Source organism: Tenrec ecaudatus, chromosome 14 (genome assembly GCF_050624435.1).
Source record: "Tenrec ecaudatus isolate mTenEca1 chromosome 14, mTenEca1.hap1, whole genome shotgun sequence".
Classification (NCBI taxonomy): domain Eukaryota; kingdom Metazoa; phylum Chordata; class Mammalia; order Afrosoricida; family Tenrecidae; genus Tenrec; species Tenrec ecaudatus.
Genome location: NC_134543.1, coordinates 29,888,340 through 29,906,461, shown reverse-complemented (window position 1 = coordinate 29,906,461; position 18,122 = coordinate 29,888,340). Strand labels below are relative to the sequence as shown.

At 53.2% G+C, this 18,122-nt stretch overlaps 1 protein-coding gene and 1 long non-coding RNA gene across 6 annotated transcripts in view; both read right to left on the bottom strand.

Annotated features, from left to right (window-relative positions):
* The window catches only part of LTBP2 (latent transforming growth factor beta binding protein 2), a 126,379-nt gene extending 111,366 nt beyond the window's left edge, over positions 1-15,013 (bottom strand). For 3 of the 5 annotated variants that reach the window (XM_075532426.1, XM_075532425.1, XM_075532427.1), the window contains exon 1: positions 8,053-8,679. In XM_075532426.1, the coding sequence (XP_075388541.1) occupies positions 8,053-8,540 (488 nt within the window). In that variant the 5' untranslated portion in view covers positions 8,541-8,679. Of the gene's footprint in view, positions 1-8,052; positions 8,791-14,668 lie in introns of those variants that run through there. The other 2 variants (XM_075532428.1, XM_075532429.1) reach the window with 2 other exon arrangements.
* On the bottom strand, positions 8,878-12,972 carry LOC142426867 (uncharacterized). The gene is made up of 3 exons (XR_012779764.1): positions 12,323-12,972; positions 10,977-11,030; positions 8,878-9,776 (listed from the first exon to the last, which is right to left on the bottom strand). It is a non-coding gene; the product is annotated as an uncharacterized LOC142426867 (long non-coding RNA).
* Positions 15,014-18,122: the final 3,109 nt, after the last annotated feature.

Here is an 18,122-nt window from a genome sequence, read left to right as displayed (position 1 = left end):
ACAATCAACCACCCTGCAAACGCTGACATCCCAGAGAAGCTGCAGGACATGTTGAGACAATCTAAACCAGTGGTTCTCAACCTTCCTAATGCTGCGACCCTTTACAATAGTTCCTCATGTTGTGCAGACCCTGTGTGTGGGCGTATCTGCATGTGGGCGGACCTGCCTGGAGACGGACAGAGGAGCGGTGCCTCGGTTCCTAAGACCATCTTTCAGATGGTCTTAGGCGACCCCTGTGAAAGGGTCATTCGACCCCCAGGTTGGGAACCGCTGGTCTAAGCCCAGTGCCCAACAACGGTTACAGCAGTACTTAGACAGGGAGCTGCCAGAGGTTCAGGTCCCGTTCAGAAGAGGAGGTGGAACAAGGGAAAGCATGGCTGATGTCAGACAGATCTTGGCTCAAGGCAGAGACTACCAGAGAGATGTTTCCTTGTCTTATATTGACTATGCCAAGGCACCCAATGGTGTGGATCATCACAAACTATGGATAACCTTAAGAATGGGAATTCCTAACCACTTCATTGTGCTCCTGAGGAACGTGCATCTAGAGCAAGCGGCAGCTGTGGGAATGGAAAAGGAGAAGAGTGCACAGTTTAAAATCAGGAACAGTGTGCATCAGGGTAGGCCCTCAAGGACATGGACCGACATAGCGGCTGCACCGATGGACTCAGGCATGGGAACAACCGTGAGAATGCGGCAGGACGAGCAGGGGTTCGTTCCACTGTGTGTAAGGTCGCTGGAGGGGAGCCAGCCTGATAGAACCTTAACGGCAATAGCTGCTCCCAGGGAGAAAGATGAGGCTTTCTACTCCCATATTAAGAGTGGTCGTTTCAAGAACTGTTCTACCCTGTCCTGTGGGATCACTATGAGTTAGCATCTTCTCGTGGCAGGGAGTGAATGGGCTCTTTGGTGATGGCATTCAGGGCACCAATGTGAGACTATGACCATTCACCCAACCCACCGCCCTTTGTCTCCAGGATCCTGCTGTCTGGTGAGTGCCCAGGGCCAGGTCAGATGCTCCCAGAATGCCTTGCATACCAGCAGTTTCCACGTAGGCCTGAGTGCCCAGCTAAAGACCCAAACATGTAGGCCAGGTGATGTCCCAAGAAGGGCTCTTCCTGGAGAAGACCCCAGGAGGACTGCTTGTTGGTCCAGCAGGGGCCTGGCTCTGGCCTCATTGACCCCATCAATGTCACCAGCAATTGTCCAGTGGCCACCACTGCCACTAGAGGAGGCATAGGGAGGCAGAGGGGAGGACAGAGCAGGGTGGCCATCCCTGGAAACAGAGACCAGCGTGGTAAGCATCTGGTCCCGCTTAGGAGTTTGCTTGACATTTGAGTGGCCCCCAAAGCCTGTGTGGTTTCTGGAGCTTGGCAAAGAATTCAAAATAAATTCCTGCTGCTTGCAAAAGCTGAGGCCCGTGCCTGGCCTTTGGGCCCAAAATTGTGGGGAGCTGCCTCCCAGGGAGCACCCAGAATGCACCAGCGACCCAAGCTGTGCCAACCTGGCCCTCTGGAAGGGCTGGCTGCTGCCTAGCAGCTTCCAGAGCTGTGAAGACCTCCTCCCTTTCAAGTCACAGGTGGGGGGCAGGGGCTAGTCCCTGTGCTCAGGGATTCTGAGTGTGTGTCCTGGTGTAAGGGGGGAAATGCCCCCTCCATTTGCAAGTCACTGTCTCTGTGTCGGAGACAAGGTCTCTTCGAAGGGACTGCATGGCCCAGACGTTTCCTAAGAGCTCAGGCCTATGGGAACCCAGCGAGCACAGACAGAGGGGTCTGCCTGGCCAGGGAAGTCATGGAGCAAGGCCCAGCCCTCCAGCCAGCAGTCACCCCAAGTACCCTCAGGATAGCTTTGCAGCTGATCGAGAGGGCAGCAGCCAGGCTGCCCAGCCTACTCATACTGCGGCCCCGCCTTCGCAAAGCCAGCATGGAAGGCTCCAGGCTGAGAGCATGGCTGGGGCTGAAGTGGGACTCAGACACCCAGTGGAGGTTAAGGGAGGTGACAAGTTGGGAGGAAACCATTCTTAGGGCTTGGCTAACTGGGGAAACCAAATGAACCTGGCTACCTGGGGCACACAGTGGCAGCACCAAGGGACATGAACAAGCCAAGGACATGTACATAAGGTCACCATGCGCTGCAGTCAGCCCAATAACAGCTCATAACAGCATCCGCTGGGACACATGCCCAGTGGCTCTGACTCGCTGGAAGGTGCCACTCGGAGATGGTATGTGTCCGAGTTTCCAGGGGACACGATTCAGCTACCATGAACTAAATGCCCAGCCCTGGGGAGACATCTAGCTAGACAGTCACTGTGCAACCTGGGACACACCTGATCACCCTGGTCCTGTGTTAAAACACCCCCCGGGCCTTCCGCTGCTTGCATGAAGCCAACCTGTGCAGCCAACCTGTGCAGCCCCCTCAGCCTCCTTCATCTCCATGAGCACCCACTGCCACAAGGACAGTGACCTTCTGGGACACAAACTTTGCCATCACAGATGCCCTTGCTGCAGCTGTTCCTTCTCGCTGCTCCTCTGTCACCACTGAAGCCCTTTGCTTACGCCAAGACTTCTGGGTCAAAGGTTGCCTCCTCTGTGTCGATCCTCCCATGGCATCTACCCCCCTCTCCCTCCCCCTCTCTTTCCACCATGATCATGCCAGGCTGATGGCCTCAAGTTCTTGGCTGTGTCTGTCTCCCCTTCCTGGGGAACCTGCAGGATGCCTTCTCCTTCCTCTTTGTGGGCCACAGTGTACTTTTAAGACTGGCACAAGGTCACTTTTAAGACACACCGAATTCAGTGTTTCCCCAAGAGTGGGAGGAGCAGCAGTGAGGGGGGAAAGAGGGGTTTTAGGTTTAAAGATGCATCCCAGGGAGTGATTCCTTTCCAAGGAGGAAGTCAGCTGGGAGCATGTCCCTTGGAGGCCCGGCCCACAGCTGCCTGCCTTCCTTTGCAACAAGGTGGACTGCCCCTGGGTCCAGCTTCCTGAAACAATGGTGTCTGGCTGCAATTTTAAGCCATCTTGTCCTGGTTTCCATTTTGCCTCCCCTTACCTCCTCCTCTCTATGGCAAGTGACACAATTCTCAATTTAGGATCATGATACAAAATTTCCTTTGAAAGAGAATTTATTTTTGTAGAAAGATGAGTCAAGCACTGTTAGTAATATTGGGCGGTGGGGGGGGGGGATATAACTCACCTAAATGGCCAAAGCCAGGAGGCCCAATAAATAAACTGGTGGATTCAGACAATGGAATGCTAGATAACGAACAACACACTTGGTCTAATTGCATAATTGTAGTTCAAGCTCAAAAGCCCAATGAGGAAGGGGAAGACACTTGTGGAAATTAGGTAGCATACAATGGTATCACTTAGAGTTGTTTAAAGTATGCAAAACCGAGACTGTGCTGGGAGTGTACCATGCCAGCATACATGGGAGAATCAGTAAATTCAGCATCAGCGTTAACTCAGGGGGAGGATGGCAAATTCACAGGAGAAAGAAACATCAATGCAGTGGTTCTCAACCTGTGGGTCGAGACCCCTTTGGGGGTCGAGTGACCCTTCCACAGGGGTTGCCTAAGACCATCGGAAAACACATATTTCCTAAAGTCTTAGTAACCCAGCTGCCCACATGCAGATGTGCTGATCTGGTGAGAAAGAAGCTATCTCAACCTTCACACCGAAGTTGGCTTTTTATGCATACTGTGGCAAAATATAGCAATGTAGTTTACTGTTGTTACATTAAGACTGTTACCCATGCTTCAAGACAAAATTTGATTTATTTGTAATTAGAAATAAATATTTCACAATATAATAACATATTATTTTGTGATTAATCACAATGTTTTAACGATGTTCAATTTGTAACAATGAAAATACATCCTGCATGGGGAAACAGATCTATGTGGATATATTTATAGGTTTAGTATTAAGGTAGAAGAAGGACATTGGGCCTCCACTCAAGTATTCCCTCAATGCAAGAATACTTTCTTCTATTAAATTGGCATTCTATGATGCTCACCTTCCCAACACAACTGCTGAAGACAAAGTGGGTGCATAAGTAAATGTGGTGAAGAAAGCTGATGGTGCCCGGCTTCAAAAGGCATAGCGTCTGGGGTCTTAAAGGCTTGAAGGTAAACAAGCGGCCATCTAGCTCAGAAGCAACAAAACCCACATGGAAGAAGCACGCCAGCCTGTGCGATCACGAGGTGTCGAAAGGATCCGGTATCAGGCATCATCAGAACAAAAAATCATATCATAGTGAATAAGTGGGGGAGTGCAGAGTGGAGACCCAAAGTCCATCCCCTTACAGAAGGGTCTCGGAGAGGAGACGAGCCAGTCAGGGTGCGACGTAGCAACAATAAAACATACAACTTTCTTCTAGTTCCTAAATGCTTCCTCTTCCCCCACTATCATGATCTCAATTCTACCTTACAAATCTGGCTAGACCAGAGGATGTACATTGGTACAGATAGGAACTGGAAACAGGGAATCCAGGGCGTATTATCCCTTCATATGTGAGTAGCGATACTGAGAGGGTGGAGGGAGGGTGGGTTGGAAAGGGGGAACTGATTACAAGGATCTACATGTGACCTCCTTCCTGAGGGACGGACAACAAAAAGTGGGTGAAGGGAGATGTCGGACAGGCCAAGTTATGACAAAATAATAATTTATAAATTATCAAGGGTTCATGAGGGAGGTGGAGTGGGGAGGGAGAGGAAAAAATGAGGAGCTGATGCCAGGGGCTTAAGTGGAGAGTGGATGTTTTGAGAATGATGAGGGCAATGAATGTACAAATGTGCTTTTCACAATTGATGTATGCATGGATTGTGGTAAGAGTTGTATGAGCCCCTAATAAAACGATTAAAACAAACCATTTGAGACAGTGGGTTCGACACATCCTAAGGGTCACTTGGGTCAGTCAGTATGGACTGTTTGTCTTTACATTTGATGTTTACTTTCCAGGAACTTTCTGACTACATTTATATTTATTATGTAAGTAATGCTTTCATGAATGAAACTGATTTATTTGGATTGTCAATTTACATTCACTCAAATTGACACGTAACCGTGGAGGTCAGTGTACTACACAGAGATTAAAAAGGCTTACAAGAAAAAGAAGAAGAAAATACATCCTGCATATCAGATATTAACATGATGATTCAGAACAGTAGCAAAATTACAGTTATGAAGTAGCAACAAAAATAATTTTATGGCTGCGGGTCACCACAACATGAGGAACTGTATTAAAGGGTTGAGGCATTAGGAAGGTTGCGAACCATGCACTAACTAAAAATATCAGCAAAATATGACAGAATATTACTACTTCCTAATTGCTTTGGTTTGTATGCTTGAAAAAATTCAGACTAGAAAATACTTATTAAAAGAGAAAACCCAGAATACTGTCCTTTAAAAAGGATTGCCAATATGTGGGGTTATCTTTTAAATAAAATGAGAGATAGCGCAGAGGGAAAATTGTGAAGGTGGCATGCTGTGAGGCTGGGGACACTTTGGGGACACACAGAGTCCCCCTGTAGACTAAGTTTCCCGTGCCCCCAAACTGTGTCTGCTCTGGTCACGACTGTGAAGCCCAGACAGTGCTGAGCCCAAACTTAATGAATGCCCATGGTGTGCAAATTCCATGAGCAGGGAAGGTCTCTCTTAGTCGCTGTGACGTCCCTGTGGTCCTATGGGAAGCCTTCCACTCATTTGTGGAATGAATGGATCAATGGAAAGAATCCCCCAGCGGTAGTGATGCAGTTCCAAGCTCCACCAGGAGGTGGCACTTTGTCCTTGGCCCTGAGCAGACAACAAAGCAACTGCCAAAGCGATCAATCTAGCCTGAAGCCATTGGCTAGAATGGACTTGGTAGAGGAAGCCAGGGGATAAGATTTCCCCTGGGCCCCTTCCCCAGCTGATATGGTCTGACCAGCTGGAGAGTCAGCAGAAACTACTCTTTATCAAAGCCGCAGACAAAAATCTAGGACAGGAGCCAAGACCTGCGCAAGATGTGCTTTGTGCACCTGCGTACAGCAGGTGCCTGAGTGGCATCCAGCCCATGGGTACCCACACCTGTGCACATCCCGGTGATGATACGCTTTGCTCGTCCCCACTTCATTCCGTGGCTTCTACAGATCCCACCCTCCAACGTGCCACCAGCTTCCCCTCACCGCACCTTACTATTGCCTAAATGCATACATTATGAGCCTCTTCTTGTAAGGTTTCCAGAATCTGTCCAATCTCTCCTCCAGGATCAGCCCCTATGGCTCCCCATAACTGGGCTGCAGCCCTGCCCCGGGTCAGTACCCGCAATGACATATCTCTGCCCTTGGCCTGTGCCGCAGCTGCATGTGACCTTCGCCTCTGGACTTCACTCCTACCACCTTTTCTTTCCCCACATGCAGCTGTCTGCCCGACCCCCACCCCACCTCCCCACAAACACAGAGCTCTCGGCTCACACAGTCTCCCCTTCCTCTGAGCTCCTCAGCCACTTCTGCACTGAACATGACGCTTCTGGTTCCAGAAGGCACGCCCATCAGTACCTATCTGCTCACTTCTCCAAGTGGATTCCAAGTCATTCATTCTCCCGACCAAAGCAATGCCTTTGTCCCTGGGCTCCCATCCCTTACGCTGGGATACATTAGACAGCATACATCCACGTGCACGTGCACAGGTGAGGGACAGAAAGGATGTAAGCGAGGCAGCTGCTTCATAAAGACTTGAGTGAGCTGATGAGGAAGACACTCGCCCAGTGCAGGGCTACTCGCTCCTGGCTCTAAGCTCGCTTTTCTGGTCCCTATGTAGGCAGTAGTGGGCTCATTCACCGCCTCAACAGTCACTACATGAACTCAACTCTCCACAGGCCGTGGGGACACAGCCAAGGCCAAAGTCCCTGCTTTTGTGCAACTTCCATTGCTGCGGGTTGGGAGACAGGAGAGAGAGGGAGAGGGAGGGGAGAAAAGAGAGAGGGAAACAAATGCAGTATGTCAGATAGTGCTGAGAAGACATCCAGCAGGGTGACGGGAAGGTGGGCAGAGAAAGCCTCTCCCATCAACTCAGCAAGTCCAGGGAGATAACGGGACTGAAATCCATGAGGAGTGTTCCCGTGGAGGAAACAGGCAAGTGCAACCGCAAGATCCTCCTCAAGAGAGGAACTGGTTAAATTCTCCTTCCCGCTGCTGGCCACGTGGACTAAACCCCAGGGGCAAATCTGGAGCATCTCCATCCAGCCCCACCCCCAGTCTGGCATGCGGTGCCCCCCCCCCTCCAACTTTGGAGGCACTTGTTAGAGCCAAGACGTTGGCAATGTCCCGCAACCCTGATGAACCCTGATTTGGTGGGGGGCTGGGGCAGGTGAGAAGTCTATGCCTCCCCCCGCCCCACTCCCCCCTCACCGCGAGTCCATCACCGGGGAGAGGGGCAAGGCAAACTTCCCTGCAAAGTGTTGGGGACTGGAGGGGTGGGGGGAGGAACACTGACACCTCCGTGCACAGGCGCATCCACACCCCCAGTTCTCCTCACCCTCTGGGGCAAGGGCTCCGCCCAAGTGTTCCTGGGTCTGTATCTCCCCCACCCCCGCCCCCACATCCAGCTCTAGCCAACCTGTGCCCCCACCCAAACTCTTGTCCGCTGCTGCCAGGCCACTTCCGAGAGGGGTCTGCTTCCTGGCGCAGGAGCCCCGGCACCACCTTCCACCCAGAACCCGCGCAACCAACAGCACCCCTTCACCCCTGCCTCCACACTTCTAGCGCCCCGACTCCCTCCTTCCTCGCTGCCCCTACCGCTCCCTCCAGCATCCCAGCCGCACCGTGAGCGCACGTTAGAGGGGCGGATGCACCGGTGGCCTGGGCAGGACGTCACGTCGGGGCGCCTAGCGAACCGGGCGGAAAAGTGGGAGTGGCGGCGGGGCTTCTCTCCGCTCCTCCAAAGCCGGTGAGATCTCCCAGCGGTGGCTTTGGAACTCGCCGCCTGGTCCCTCCCCTCTTCTCTCCACTGCACCCCCTCCCAGGGGCGCGCTCGGACCCGGCCCTCGCGCCCCGCACCCCCTTCGCCCGTGCTCACCCCGTGAGCCTCCCTCGCGGCTGAGCTTGGGGCACCGTCCAGGGCCGCTGCGGAGTCCGGGGTCGCGGCCGCGCCGGGGCGGCCAGGGTACGGGCTGCGGGCTGCGGCGCGCCCAGGGGGCTGCTCCTCCAGCGCTGCGCAGGTGGCGGGCCGCGGCGCCGCTGCTGCGCACGGGACGGCCGCCTGGCCTCCGCCTCGGCCGGGTTTCTGGGGCTCCCCCAGGCCGGCTGCGTCCGCTCCGCCGGCGGCAAGCCAGGGCCCGGCGCATCTGGCTCCCGGAACAGACTGTACACCTTCGCCGCCGCGGGGTGACTGCCCCCGGGACGCCGCAGTCGACTCGCGGTTCTGCCAACCGGCTCGTAGCTCCCCGCGGGGTCCCTCTGGGCATGGCCCATGCCCACGAAGAGCACCAGGAGGAGCGGCCAGAAGGCGCGCCCGGGGGTCCGCGGGACGTGCGCGGGACGGCGGGCGGCGGGCGGCGGCCTCATGGCGCCGGGGGCTGCGGGGAGCCAGGCACGCGGGGCTCGCGCTCTGGCCCGGCGCGCGGACCTGCGGGGCGGCTGCGCTCCGACCCTGCCTGGCGGCGCGCGCTTAAGCCCCGGGGCCGGTGGTTCTGGCCAGCTGTCCGAGGCGGCGTGGCCGCGGCCGGGGTCTGCGCGCCCGGTGCTCCGGTCCACTGGGTCTCCGCTGGGCGCGCCCGCCGCTGCACCTTCGCGCCTCCGCCTGTCCCTGAAGCCGTCCGAAGGGAACCAGAGGCTTTTATTTTTGGAAACCGCCCCCCTGCTTTTTCGTCTTTTATCCACACCATGCCCCCTCCTCGGAGGGACAGCTCAGCCCCCTCATTACTGGAGAAGGAGAGAGGAATTCCAGCAACACCCACTTTGGCACCGGGAAGCCAGCGGGCGGCGAGGGGGGTTTAACCCCTGAGGATCTGCGGGTGGCGCAGAGCTGTCCCAAGGGGCTGGTACAGGACAGGGGCTTGGCCAGGCAGGAGCACCTGCGCCACCTCTCCTGCCCCTGGCAACTTCCCACGGGCCCCGAGTTTATCGCTGGTAGACACCCCGGGTTGGGGGGCCAAGGTTGCAGCCCTCAAAGTCCGAAGGAGTCGTGCAGGGACAAGGAAACGTGCGTGCCCAGAACGGGGCTCGCGGGATGGACCCCAGGCGCCTACACTTCCTGCCCCTGCCGCTGGGGGCGCCCGCCGGCTGTCCGCGAGTTCTGGGCACCAGGGAGCTGCCCTCTCTGGGTCCCAGCGCGACGCTGGACAGCTGGCAGGTCGCCTGGCGCGCGCCCTCTGGTGGCACTGGCCGCGCCCTCGGCTGCCCTGCAGCTAGAGGAAGAAACCTGCCGCCGCCCCGTAGCCTGTGGGCAGGAACCTGCCATGCTGGGCCCTTCCACTCCGTCCCTCCTGTGATCTTGGTCCTCTTCCTGTCGGTGGTGATGATGGAAGCTGGGAGAGGTGGCCTCTGGACAGAGGTCCCCCAGTGGGCCAGTGTCACAGAGACCCCCGGGTGGGCCTTCTGGTCGCTCCTCCTGGTGCTCCTCATGACCATGGACCACAAAGAGGGACCCCCCGAGGGGAGCTAGCAGCCGGCTGGCAGACCGTCCTCACCCCACCACCACCCTAAGTCACTCTCAATCACATTGTTTCCTCCGCTCCAATAGAGTTGAGAAACCGTTTGTTGACTTAAACCGGCATAACGGATTCCTTGAGTTGGCTGAACCTGAAGACAGACAAGCAGGGCAATAGTCCTGTTTTTCTCCACGCGTTTCTTTCCATGCTATTATGGAGAATTTCCCTTCCCCACCCGGCATGACATCTCAGACAGCGTCTTTGGTTTTTTTCCGTCCCTGTAAATCACAAGAACTGTCTTGTTTGGGTGATGATGAGGCCTTTTCAGTCTTGTTCAAGGCAAAACCGCAATCGCACAATCGATTTTTTAAAACCTCCCCTTCCTCCCCCGCACCCTCTTCTCTCCCTGACTTGGCTGAAGAATCTGTTCTCAGGAGAGTGGGAAGTCCAGTACAGTTTTCACATCTTCCTTGTCTACATTGGCACCTCCAAGTCAGGGTGGGGAGAGTGTTGGAGGAAGAGGGCGCAAGTCTTCTGTGGCAGGAACCATGGCCTGGCTCTTTCATGGGTGTGATCGTGAGAAGCTCTGTTGGTCTGGGGAGCCCTATGGTGTGCCGTGGCTATGAATTGAGCTGCTGACCACAAGGTCAGGAGTGCCAAGCAGCCAGCCACGCTCGAGGAGAAAGACAAGACTTTCTACTCACATAAAGATGTACAGTTTTGGCAATGCCCAGATGTACTTCTACCCTGCCCTACAGGGTCGCTATGCTTTGGAATCAACTCATTGGCAATGAGTCTGGAGTCAATCTTCTGGGCTATACCCCACCACTATCACTACCACCATCACACACACACACACACACACAGCACTATGGCAATGTAGCACCATCTGATCAACCTTGTAAAATCCCCTGAATCCTCTGCTCCACGTGAGTTGTCTCACATCCTTGGTAGACAAACCAGTGGTGAAAATTGCCTGCTCCTCAGTTGTTAAAGAGCCCACCTCTACCACCACCACCTCCACTACCACCACCTCCACTACCACTACCTCCACTACCACCAGACCCAACTCCATTTCCACCTCTACCACCACCACCTCCACCACCACCACCACCTCCACCACCACCACCTCCACCACCACCACCACCTCCACCACCACCACCACCTCCACCACCACCACCACCTCCACCACCACCACCACCTCCACCACCACCACCACCTCCACCACCACCACCACCTCCACCACCACCAGACCCAACTCCATTTCCATCTCCACCTCTACCACCTCCACCACCACTACCACCATCTCCATCTCCACCACCACTACCACCACCTCCACCACCAACTTTACCTCCACAGTGATAAATCTTCAGATAGTAAGATGCAGTTCTACAATTCTTGATCCCTAGAGATATGCAAGAGCAGGTGAAAAAGTATTGCAATGAGGGTCTCAGTTCATATTATGTACAGATTTCTTCCAGTGCCTCTGTACTCAATAATACACGTGTCTTCATCTCATTAGAATACCTCCCCCCCCACACACACACAAAAAGATCTAATCAAAAGCAGCAGCGGATTTGCTAGGCCATTAACTTCAAGGCAGAAGGTTATGGTCATGACCATTTTGGGGATTCCTAGGGATAACTTTCCCAAAGAACACAGGATGATCACAAGTGTATCATAAACACTTTTTAAGAGAATCAGTGAGAAAAAGACTAGGAAAGTTACACCGGGGAAGTTTTTCCATCAGGACAATGGACCTGCTCCCTCTCTGAGGGGAGCAAGGGCTGTCAGAGGAGAATTTTGTTGGGAAATCTTACCTCACCCATTCTACAGCCCTAATCTTGCCCTCTCAAACTTCTTTTGTTTCCAAAACTCAAAGAACATTTCAAAGGAACATGATTTGAGTCCTTGGAGAATGCCCAGACTGCTATTTTCACATAATTAAATCCAAGGATACTGAATTCCTCTGGGAAAGTTAGAGAGATGGACTCACTGCCTTCAGAAGTCCATAGACCTAGATGGGGGGTATGTGGAGAAACCATAGCTTCACATTCTGATATTTGTTGTTTGCTGGGGATTGCTTTGCTTTCGTAGCAATACTGTGTAATTTATCCTCACCTGTTAGGTTCTGCTAAGGACTGTCTTGCTGTGCTATGGAGCCCTGGGATGGGCCTCCAAGTTCTAGCAGCTCAGCCAGTTTTGGTTGTGGGGAGTCAGGCCTGCCTCCCCTTCTTTTTGGGTCCCCACTCTCTAGGACCAGCTCTCATAAGGCCCCATTTCCCTGGTTTGCATCCGGGAACTCCCTCAAAGGGGAACCCTCTGCTCCCCCTCCCCCACTATAACAATAGTTCTAAAGCTCAGTGGCTTTCTCCTGTCACTGCCATCTGTAGACTGGAATTAAGGGATGGGGTTGGGTAGTTGTTGAATTTATCCTGCCTTTAGTAAGGTGGTTGATACTTGTCTTTAGAATGTGAGAACATTTAGCCTTTATTGTTATGGAAATTCTAAGAAGACAGCTAAGGGTCTATCCAACAACCCACGAAATTATCATCCAACTTCTCAAATCAAAGTGACAGCACTACAAAACCAGCTCTCTTGCCGGCCTCACTTATCTGTGCTGCCTCAGAGCCTAGAACAGTGCTGGACTCTAAGTGACAAGCACGAGGTAGCTCTGGGTAGTTGGGCGATTCCCACCTTTTTGCTCTTGCGAATAGTGCTTCAATAGATGGGTGTGCAGATGGCTGTTTGGGTCTCAGCTCTGATTGTTCCAGGATCTCTACCAAGGAGAGAGAAGCCAGATTCCCACCAATGGAAGGGTGAAAGGTGCTACACCCACACCGTGGAAGACCACACAAAGAACAACGACGCCTATGCCATGAGTCTGGGAAACCTCGCACGGCATGGGTGAACCTGGAGGACATGGTGCTGTGGGCAATGAGCCAATCACAAAAGAGAAAATGTCATAGGACACCAGCATTGTAAAAAGCCAAGAAAAGGTTTCTACACTAAAAGAAACTTTCGTTGATGGTTCCCGGGGGCAGGAGGAGAAGGACGGGAGGGGAAGTTGTGGCCTGGAGGGTGACTTGAACACTTGGGGCAAGAGAAAGGCCATATACAATAAGAAATGGTGGTAGCAGGGGGCGACATTGGAAAGTCTGCAAGAGTTATGCAAAGGGTGTTGTGTGTATCACAAACCTGCACTACTTGTGATCGATGAGTGTATGTCTGGAGAGATGTGGAGGCTGAGCAGGTGTGGGAGGGAGAGTGGGAGGAGAGCCAGGCATATATATATATATCTCCATATCTCCATATATCCATATATATATGGCATGGGAGATTGTATATATGTATTGACTTCTGCTACAAATATATCTGTGCATGTGGCAGAGGATCCAGGGGCAATTATGAAAATTTCTTAGACAAAATCAAACACTTTGAGGGATCGAGACTTGGGAGATCAGGCCCGAGATCTCAGGTGACACCAAGATCAATTGGCACAGCATATGAAATGTAAGAGAATTTTAAAACAATAAATACATATGGAATGGAGGGCTACCTGCATGAGTATCAGAATCAGCCCAGCAGGTAGAGAGGGCTGGTGCCATCAGACCCATTTTAGGGGAGAAAGACTGAGGTGCTGGGTGATAGTCACTGGCCCAAGTTCACATGCTTGCTGCTTTCTCGGTCTAGCCCTAGGGCTCCTTAGATCCCTTTGCTTTGGGGCATGAATGTCCATCTAATTCCCAGAAGGCTAGTACCACCCCAGCTGGCTACCACAGCACTGCCCTGCCCTCTCTTTCCTTTCCGGGTGCCTGCTCAGCTCTCAGATGCCTGCTCAGCAATCAGGCCCAGGAACAATCGTAAGGATGGATGGAGCAGGGGCACGCGGTGGTTCACTCTGTTGTGTGCAGGGTCTCTTTGGGTTGGAACCAATTCAATGGCACCAAACAACAACAGCAGCAGCTCAACTCAGCTCCCAGGTTCCAGGCTTCCCCCCACCCTCTCTCTACAACCTTCCCAGTTCCTTCAAGACCTCTCTTCTTCCTCCCTCAACGCTCACCCCGGGTCCTATGAGACGCTCAAGGCCAGAAACCTTGGCACTGTCTTTGTCCCTGAGCTATTTTTTCCTCCCGTGTGTCCAAGTCATTATTACTGCCCTGTCTCCTCCGTCTGCACTTCTGGAAGCCTGCCGCCCATTCAGCCTCTCGCCGCTCGCTGCAGCCAAAACCCTTACACAGACACACTTCCCTCACCACCAGGCGCCCCTCCCACTCCTTGGTGAGTAAGTGGTCCTTGGAAATCCCCACTCTGTTCCCCTGGGGGTCTACAGTCGGGATCATCAACTCTGAAGACTGGCATCTCCCACCCCAGCCCCATCTTCCTTGTCCTGCCTGCTCCCCACCCCCTTTACAGCCCATCATTACCCCTTTCCCTGTAGTTGTTGGGACCTGTCCACGCAGTTCCTCAGACTTTCTAAGCCCATAACCGTGTGTGTGTGTGTGTGTGTGTGTGTGTGTGTGTGTTTTAAACTGCCAAAATTTATTAAGCTAAGCATGCTACATAAGTCCACCCATCTTCCTGGACAAAGGAGACCTGACAGTGTCCACATGACTCAGCGGAGAACACCGAGGCTCCGAAAGGCCACATCATTGAGATGCTGCAGATGTAGCAGCCACGCCGCCGTCACTTCCCGCTCCAGCCCACTGGAAGAAGATGGTACTATCTTGCTAGAAGCCTGAGCTAGAGTTGGGAGCCCTCCTCAGAGTTGAAGTGGTACCTCCCCAAACCCCACCTGCTCTGCCACCTAACCCCCCTACCCCCCAAGTACCTCTTCCCTGACTGCTGGCCCCTGCTCCCCTCCTGGAGGCCTAAAGTTAACAGGAGTGTTCTAGTCCCCCCCCCCTGCCTTTCTGGTATTAAAAGTGGGGTGAAGGGAGTGGACCATTCCCATCAAGGCCCCTGACTCACCATGTGTCACCTCCCACCCCAGAGTCCAGCTGCCTCCCTGATGGGGCAGCGGGTGATGCTGTGCCTACTCACCATCTCTTGGGCTCTCGGACAGACAGGATCTCCAGAGAGCACTGCAGAAAGGCCCAAGGGGGTGGCGCCAAGGTTCGAGGGTGGAAAGGTTTGCCTGGCCAGCTGTACCACCAGGGGGAATGGCTTACTGCTGGATACCCAGGACCATCTAATTGCTTTCCTCTGTCTTGCTGGAAGAATGCTGGCGGCCAGAGAGCTACCAGAACCTTAACTAATGTGGTAAGCAAAGACAGCATTTCTGCTCCCTTCGCTGAGACGCAGACTCGGAATGCCAGGGATGTTCCTTCCTTGGAAATGACTGGACCTCCAGGCCCGAATTCCTCTCCCTAGGAGAGCCTGTTCCTCGGCTTAGAACAAGTAACACATTTCCCGGTTTCCCCATGGGCAGAGCAGCTAAAGCAAGGTTGGCTATCCCCCCCCCCCCCCACTTACTTCCAGAAGGGAGTGGCCTCTGGGCTGATGGCCTCTCCAGGCTCTGGGCAGCGGGGACCAGTTGGGAAGGTGAAGGCTTCATGGAGTGCACCACGCTGCTTGTCTCCTCCCGGGTGAGTGTGAAGTGCTGGCCGGCTGGTGGTGACCAGAGCAAGTTCCTCTTCTGAAAATGGAGGTAATGTAGCTCTTCTTGCCGCTCCCACCTTCAAGGCAAATCAGACGGCCCACCTTATATCCCATCAACCACTGGTACTCCACTGCCTTCAGATTGCTTCTCTGGCTCTTCAAATGGTCCAGGCTCTGTGCTAAGTGTTTTCAGACATTTTCTCATTTAACCCTCCTTGGGGTCTTCCGAACATCGAATCGGGTAAGTCGGCTGACAAGACCTCTTTAAAGTGTTGAACAGCAAGGTTACTTTGAGGACTACTGGTGTGTCTGACCCAAGCCGTGGTATTAGTAGTAGTAGCAGTAATCATTTTGTGGGGGGCTCTTACAGCTCTTCTAACCATCCATCCATTGTGTCAAGCACATTTGTACATATGTTGCCATCAACCTTTTCAAAACATTTTTTTCTACTTGAGCCCTTGGTAACAGCTCTTCATTTTTTTCCTCCCTCTCCCATCCCTCCACCCTCATGACCCCTTGATAAATTATAAATTATTATTATTTTCCTATCTTACCCCGCCCACTGTCTCCCTTCAGCCATATTTCTGTTGTTCATCACCCAGGGGGTGGGACGGTGTTATGCAGCGATCATGGCAACCAGTTCCCCCTTTCTCCGCACAGCTCCCCCTACACTCCTGGTATGGTTACTTCCATTATTATTGGGCCTGAGGGGTTTCTCTGTCCTGGATTCCATGTGTTGGGAGCTCTTCTCTGTACCAGTGTGCGTGTTCCGGCCTAGCCGGATTTGTAAGGTAGAACTGGGGTCATGATAGTGGGGGGAGGAAACATTAAAGAACTAGAGAAATGTATGTTTCATCAGTGCTAACCTGCACTTGGGCTGGCTTGGCCCTTCCTTGTGACCCTTCTGTGAGGGGATGTCCAATTGTCTCCAGATGGGCTGTGGGTCTCCACTCCGTGCTCCCCTTCATTCACATGGATATCATTGTTTGTCATTCACATGGATATCATTGTTTGTTTGGGGTCTTCTGATGCCTGATACCTGACCCTGTCAACACCTCATGGTCACACAGGCTGGTGTGCTTCTTCCATGTGGGATTTGTTACTTCCAAGCCAAACACTCTATCTTTTACTAGACAGGCACCATCAGCTTTCTTCACTCCATTTGCTTATGCACCCGCTTTGTCTTCAGCAATAGTGTCAGAAAGGTGAGCAGCACAGAATGTTTTTGTGCTGGGGGAGTACTTGAGTGAAACCATGGCATTTTTAATTGCCTCATATGCATGTAAAAGTTGGACATTGAATAAGAAAGACCTAAGATTAATTGATGCATTTGAATTATGGGGCTGGCAAAGACTATTGAGAATACCATGTACGCTCAGAAGAACAAATAGGTCTGTCTTGGAAGAAATAGAGTGCACCTTAGAGGGAAGGAGGGTGAGAGCTCATGTCACATCTTGTGGATGTGTTGTCAGGAGAGACCCGTCCCTGGAGGAGGACCTCGTGCTTGGTAAAGCAGCAGGGCAGTGGACAAGAGGAAGACCTTAGACAAGGTGGACTGACACAGTGGCTGCATCGATGGGCTCAGACCTAACAACAATTGTGAGGCTGGTGCAGGGCTGAGGAGAGTTCCGACATGACAGCACCTAACTAGAACACCATCTTCAGAAGGTAGCAGATAAGGGGGTGGAGGTTCACAGAGGGGGGTGACTTACCCACAGTCACACAGCTAGCCAGCGGCTACCCAGTGGTTGACCATGGGATTCATTCCTGGTTTGGCTGATCCCAGACACTGAATCAATGCCCATCTCTGGGTTGGGAAGGGTAGGGACCACCTCTGGCTACATTCCTCCTGGAACTGGAAGCATTTATAGACTGTGGTGGGGGCTGCTGATGGCCACGCTGACTTCCTATCCACCAGTCATCACCCCCCACCCCCAATGAGATCCTACCCATCTCTTTAGCAGCTTCAGCTTCCCTCCAGTCAGAGGACAGGGGGCCTGGAGAGGAGGGAAGTCAAGTCTACCCTGTATCAAACTGTTTGCACATTACTATATAAGGCTCCATCTCAACCCACAGTTTTTCTCTTGGGGGCAGGGCTGGGAGGTGAGGGCACAGGCAGGGGGCAGAAGAATTGAGTATCTACGAGGTCCTGTGTTGTAGACACCCCAATTCCCATTGTACAAACTCTCTTTTCAAGGCACCCAGCTGGGAGCCGAGCCAGGATTCAGTTCATAGTCTGAGCAGCTCTAAGGTCCACGTTGTTTCTACTGCAGCCAGGGCCCTTGCTCAGGATGGCCTGCAGGCGGGGGTGGGGGGAACTTCACCCGATGTCCTTCTGTTTTCGGTCTCTGGGACAAGGCCGAAACTGAAATAAGACTTCTGATTTACCTGCCTTTGTTCCTTTGGCCCCTGGTAGGGGCAGAATTGTCGACAACTCCTGGTGCCTGAATGTGTCTGAAGACCTGAACAGAGGAACCATGTACCTGCCGCCTGGAGACACTCCCTTTGTTTTCTCCCAAGGGGGCCTTCATGAACGCAGCTGGGGCTAGGGCGGGGCTGGGAGCGGTTGACAGATCACACACTGTTTGCCTTTTGTATTTCCCAGAGAGAACCTCCTAGGCTTCTGCGTGGGGTGTGCAGGAGTTCAAGGACAAAGTCAGTGGGAGTGATTCCCCCTAGACTGTTGCTGGGCTCGCCTAGCCCATGCTAAGAAAGTGGGGTGACCCCCACCCCAGCCATCATATCCGAGTTCTCTTCTTCCCGGATCACTTGTTAAGATGGAGACACTCAATGGGGCTCTCCTCGGTGTCCCCAACACGCTTGTAAAAAGCCTTGGAGCCCTGAGAGGCGGCCCTGATTCTGCAGGGCCCCGGAAGGGCAGGGGCACCAGGTGGCG